Consider the following 6152-nt stretch of genomic DNA (forward strand, 5'->3'; position numbering starts at 1 on the left):
CCATCTTCACTGAGGCACCAGGCCTTGCAATAGTCCCAAATGCCTGCTGTGTCCCACATCAATATAGACTGCATAAACACTGGACTTTATAAAAAACAGTACAACATCCAAGGTTCATTCACCTGCAACTCCACCAACCTCACATGTACCATCACTTGCTTACAATACCCATCTGCTATCTATATCAGTGATCTCCAGATTTAAGAATGAATGGACACCAATCTGACATCAGCTGTAAAAAAACACAAAAGCCTGTGACAGAACACTTCAACTTCCCTGGCCCCCCTCCCTGCCCAGCCTGGCCAAGCTTCCTCCTGGTCCCTGGAGTTCCCTACCACAGCACACAGGGAGGCAGGAGTCATTGCAAAACTTCATTGTGCACCTCAGCTAGGCAGCCATGGGCCTCTCACACATGGAGAAACGTGTTGATGCTGGCAGCAATGTTGTCCTTGGCTGTGGTGAGAGGGCAGGGGTATGTAGGCATAGGTACCCCTCCAGCTGGCTGGTGTAGGGCCACATGAGCCAGAGGAGGAGTATGGAGGCAGGGTCCCCAGTGAAGAGACACAGGACCATCACCTCGCCCAGCTGGAGGTTCAGCACACCTGATGCAAAGTCCCTGCTTTCCAGCAGGGCTGGCAGGGAAGATGCAGGCATCATGGGTGCTGTCAGCCCAGCCAGCACTCACATTCGTGAAGGCTCTCCGGTGGTGGACGACAGCCTGCAGCATGATGGAATAAAAGCCCCCACCAGCTGTAGTAGGGATGGGTTGCCACAAGGCGGACAGGTAATGGGGATGTGGGTCCCATCCAAGGCCCCAGTGCACTGAAAGAAGCCCAGGGTGTGGAACTCTGCCACCACTTCCAGGGGGTTGTGCAGTCAGAGGACGCCACATCCTGGAGGGCACCACACACCTCCAAGATGACTTCCCTGGTAGTCGCCTTGCTCACACCAAAGAGGTGGTCAGTGTAGCACAGGCTGGTGGGTGTGCCCAGCTTGAGTATGGTGATGGCCAGCCAGGTCTCTGCGGAGAGGGGTGGCCTCATGGAAGCAGCCTGCTGCTCCAGATGCAGGTGGAGCTGATTGAGGAGTACATCCCAGGTGTGCTGAATGATATGCAGCCACCAATCCTGGCTGGCTGAGCAGGCCCACAGATGATGGGGCTGGAGCACCAAGAATTCGTGAACAGCACCAGTAGCAGCATCCTCATGCACGTTGTCAGCATCCCTGCTGGTGTCTGGGTGGTATCAGAGCTGGGGCAGTGGCCTCGGACACAGTGATAGATGCATGTTGGAGCACGCAAGGCCAAGACTAACCTGAGCCAGGTGGTGGTTACCACAGCAGTGAAGTGTGGTGAGCAGGGTGGCAAGCAGGAGCCCGGGGTGTGGGATGTCACACCTGGCACCTGGGGGTGGAGCAGCCACCACACAGTGGGCACAGGCTCTGGTAACACTCACCGAGGGCTGTGCCAACACGCTGCAGACTGCTCTGGGCCAGAAACGCAGGTAACCAGGGAGTGCCCTACGGGGCTGGCTTTTAAAGAGGGTCCCTGCCCCCAGGCAGCTGTGGCTGGAGCCTCCAGCTCCCTCTGGCTGCTGCAGGGGGGCAGCGCAGGGCTGGAGAATACTTGTGAGGAGCAAATCTGCTCCCAAATGGCTGCACGTGAAGATGCCGGCCCAGAGCAGGTTTATTGCACAGTAAGTTACTGCACAGCAAACTCATATAGCATTAATTGCACATGTACATGTACCCACTGTGCAGAAACTTAAGCAGCTATTTAAGCTTTTTTAGGATCAGGACTTTAATTTTGCAAGATTCTCACATTTTCCCATGCAAAAATTCAAAATTTACTTCAGTATATGCCTATTTAAGCTGTACTTACTTCTCTTTTAAGTTCATTTATGCACTGGCATGTTTTTAAAATAGCTACTTCTAAGTCCTCTGTAATGTCCTTCATTCTCTGGTTCTGCTATAAGCAAAAGAGAATCAAAATTAAAAAACAAAAAATCCCAACCCTTCCCCCTCAAAAACGCAAAACCAAACCCCCTCCCAAACCAAACATTATTATCCAAGGATTTTAATGAATTGTTTTCATTGCAATATCTTCACTGACAAAAGAAACAAGCATTGTTATGCATCTTATCTTAAGAATTCATTACTACTAGAAAACTTATTTGTCACAATCAAAAACCTAAAAAATGTTGCTGGAGTACAGACCAAAATCAAGAACTCCTTCAGGGAGTGCCCTAGTCATTAGGTTACACAGGTAGCCTCCATCTAGCTTGTTTTCCTTCTGGCATCACGATTATGCTCTCGTCTGCCCAGTGGCCCAGCTACTACAGAAGGGGTAGGTGAGTGCCTTCTCCTAGTCTTCCTTAACTTGGTGGTAAGGGCATTCAGCAGGTAATTGCATTATCAAGGTTCAACTTTCTTCAGGGTGAAGGGAGCCAGAACCAAGCCTCTCACCACCTGGGCAAGTACCCTCTCCATTAGGTTATTGTTCAAAGCCATCAGCAGGGGGAAGATTCTGAACTGACTACCTTCAGAAACCCAACATGTACCTATCCTTAAAGCAGCATTGCTAAAAAGAAATGCCTGTTGGATAGCTTGAGGCACCTAAGATCTTGAAAATGATGGAAGCTCAGACACCAGTGCTTTAGCAGTTCCCTCTAGCTATCTATTTACAAGGTAAAATAAAGAAAGAAAAAAACCCAAATACCACATTAACGAAGAAAAAACCCCCTCCTGTTCTGGCCCTGAAGCATGTGATTGCCAGGCATCTCTCACACCAAGAAAGCTACCTCTCAACCCTGACCTGGGGTCTGCAGACACCCAAATTCACACCTTGCACGTGGTGATTGTTGAATCAAGATTCCCCCATCTTAACCATGCTATCCTCTTCACAGACTCTGGAGTTTTGAAAACATCTATTGAATCTACTACTTAAATTCACCAATTCTCCAGTCAGAATAATCTACACCAGAGGTGTCAAACTCAAACTCAGATGAGCAGTGTGGAGCTGGTCTGCAGACCACAGTGGACCCTCAGCCTGGCCATGCATTTTGGTTTTGCTCCAGCCACCATGGGGCTGTGCCACACTGCCCCAGAGCCCCTGCTGTGTGCAGCACAACCCCAGAGCTGCATGTGGTTGCTCCAGGGCTGTGCTGCACACGGCCGTTGCTCTACCACTCTGCAGGCACTGCACAGGGCCATCCAGCACACCCCAAGACTTGTGAGACTCGTGGGCAGCAGCAGGGGCAGGATGATACGGCTCTACAGGCCATACCGTTGACACCCCTGACCTACACCTTTAAAATATATTAGCAACTTGAATTATTCAGAATCTGTATAATCTGATCTCCTTCAAGGTAATAATCACCTTTCTGGAACAGTCCTGCAAAACAGTCTTTCATACAGGAAATTTAGTAAGTGCTTTCTGTAGCAAAAGTGCCACAATTTTGACAATGTTCTCACACTTTGTTAATAGACTATCACCTTCTTTTTGTTTTATTGCAGTTGTGTTTATATATTATTTTTTTTCCCCTAAGGATTGTAAACAAGCACAATCTTCTCGTCATTCTTTGCTAATACTTTATTTTATTTTCTACACCAAACTATTTAATAGCTAGTGATCTTGTCTGACCATAAAATGTCATCTCTTCCAGTGGCAACACTGAATTAATTTACACAAGGCAATTATCTTCCTTGATTCTTTATAATTTATATGCTTATGAAAATCAACTACTGAACTAAGAACAAGATTCAAGAACAACTAAAACCTCCTTGGGTGATCGGACACTGCAGCTGGGAGTTAACTGAAAGGTGTAAAGTAAAGGCCTGTTTCACTTAGAAATATTTTTTAGGAGTAAAATCTTAAGAGGATAGAGTGTATTCAGAGAGACAACTCATGTTTGAGGCTGGCCGCTCTTGTCCAAAACCTGTGGAGTCACACAAAGTGAAGAAACAAAAGCCAGCAATTCAGGCTGCACGTAATCATACTCCCCACAGAAAGACTGGAAAGACCAGAAACTGCAAAAGAGCAATGGGGACGACATTGCATTAAAAACTGTCAGCCTCTCTAGTTAGAGCAGCACCCTTGAATGCACTGGTTCAAGGGGCTGAATGTTACCAGCACAGAATGTAAAACTGTCAAATTCAGCACCACTAGAGGAGGCTAGGAGTGCCAGTTTAATACTTTTGGAAGTACATGGAGCCATTTTGTACTTGGACAATTCCCCCAAGTTAATTTCTGTGCTGGATATTGCTCTGTTTGCTGTGGGGACTTGACTGGTCACTCATCTCCAACAGCTGATAGCAATATGCAACCACTTTAAAGAACCTGGCGTGTCTGTACTCAGGCTGCGGTGTTCCAACCCCACAGCGCACAGTTAGTATACAGACTGCTAGAGGAGACAGAAAAGGAAGAAAGAGAAAGAGTATAATAGTAAGGAGAGAGGACTGTCATGAAAAACCCAATTCACAGATTAAATCTTCAAGCTGAAAAGAAAGCCACTGTGAAAAGTGGTTCCTCATGGCAAAGCAGCAGCATATTTGGGCTGTGCTGCAGTCTCCAGATTATTAGAAAAGGCCGGAACAAACCAATACATTTATGCTAGCAGTTACATTTGTCACAGTTATGGCAAGGGTTATTCTGCTGGCTAGTCCCACATTCAAGGGTTCTCCATGTATGAGAAAAGATATACTATGTCCAAGATGCACAGCAGGATCTGAAAATCAAGGAGTGCCTATGCAGTTTCCAGAGCAAGCCAGAGACTACCTCTTACAAAAAAGGACCCAGCTGCACCCACTTAACATGCCCAAGAGAGACCCTGGTTGAGAATCACTGACTTAGAACATGGGATTTGGTTTCCTGCTGTTATTCTCTTCACATATCCTTTTCCTTCCCTACCTTTTTTCTTCTTCCCTGTCTCTCAAATAACTTTCAGGACAATTTCTTTTGCAATTCTGCTATAAGCCTATGACCCAAATGGCAGGCAGAAAGTAATGCCTGGAGCAGCCTGATGCCAGTACAAGCTTGCCATCTCTCAGAGTTGCTAAGGCTGTGTTAATAACAACAGTTATTACCATCCTAATACCATCTACAAGGTTGTGGTTTTCCTCTGTAAATGCTTTATACAGCTAAACGGGAAGACAATAAAGGATGCTGTTACAATGAAAGACTTAATATATCAAAATTTCCAGTCTTATTTCAATATTATTCCTTCAGTTCTTATCTTTAATAAAAGGCTAAAATAATTTAAACACTGGTTATTGCCATGGGACCAAGCAGGTTGAATTACCTGTACTTGAAACCCACTTGTGCAATGACAAGGTCATGTTGACATCTGATTCTCTGCACCCATTTATTCCATCTAAATTAATACACAACTATCAGTGATCAGCATTCAGAACATTATGAAGCAGGGATAAAAGTGGGAGGAAAATTTATGAAAAACAAGCACATCAAGAGCATAACAAGAATCAGGGGGAAGGGAGGAAGCTAGAGAAGAGGACCACTACTGAGCTGTTCTTTTGATATAACATGTACATTTCTAATGTTAAAAACCTTCACCCTCTCAAAAAATTCTAGGTAAAAATATGCCTTGTTTTCCAAAGTATAGATGAAAAGATTTACTTTGCTAAAAAACTCTTACAGCTTGCATCCACACTGAAACCAGATGCTCTAGTTCCATTTTAGATTGCTTGGACAGCTCCAAAATGCGTTCTCTGTGCTCATGGCTGGTATAGGCAGAATCAGTAAAATCCTCTGTGTGTTCCAGGATGAGTTCCAACATTGTTGAAAGATTCTCCTTAGAGGGAAAATAAAGGTTCTCCCGTAGACCTTCCACCTTATTCTGAAAAGAAAAAAAATGTCAGTTTCCTATTAATCATTCACATAAACACAGAAAGGAGATGCATCACTTTGCACCTGCTTTCACTTTTCAGCATTTTTAAAGTACTGTTAGTATTTTCTGCTAACGAGAAGTTATTTAACTTATTCTCCATTTTGCTACTTTAGCCAATGCCACCAGCAACATAGTCCGTCTTTGACCACTGAGACAAAACACCCAAATTAAGTACCGTATTTACTCAACTGCAAGATGAGGACTTTCACATTTAACACAGGGGGAAAAAAGCCCCTCAGAATCAAGGTG

The 6152-nt window shown here is 45.2% G+C and overlaps 1 protein-coding gene across 1 annotated transcript in view; it reads right to left on the reverse strand.

Moving 5' to 3' along the window:
* Positions 1-6152, reverse strand: part of CTNNAL1 (catenin alpha like 1) — a 178916-nt gene that overhangs the window by 57970 nt on the left and 114794 nt on the right. The window contains 2 exon segments of the mRNA XM_019509189.1: positions 1880-1966; positions 5652-5852. Of these exon segments, the coding sequence (XP_019364734.1) occupies positions 1880-1966; positions 5652-5852 (288 nt within the window).

This window comes from Gavialis gangeticus, unplaced genomic scaffold (assembly GCF_001723915.1).
Source record: "Gavialis gangeticus isolate Ggan-Ray unplaced genomic scaffold, GavGan_comp1, whole genome shotgun sequence".
Classification (NCBI taxonomy): domain Eukaryota; kingdom Metazoa; phylum Chordata; order Crocodylia; family Gavialidae; genus Gavialis; species Gavialis gangeticus.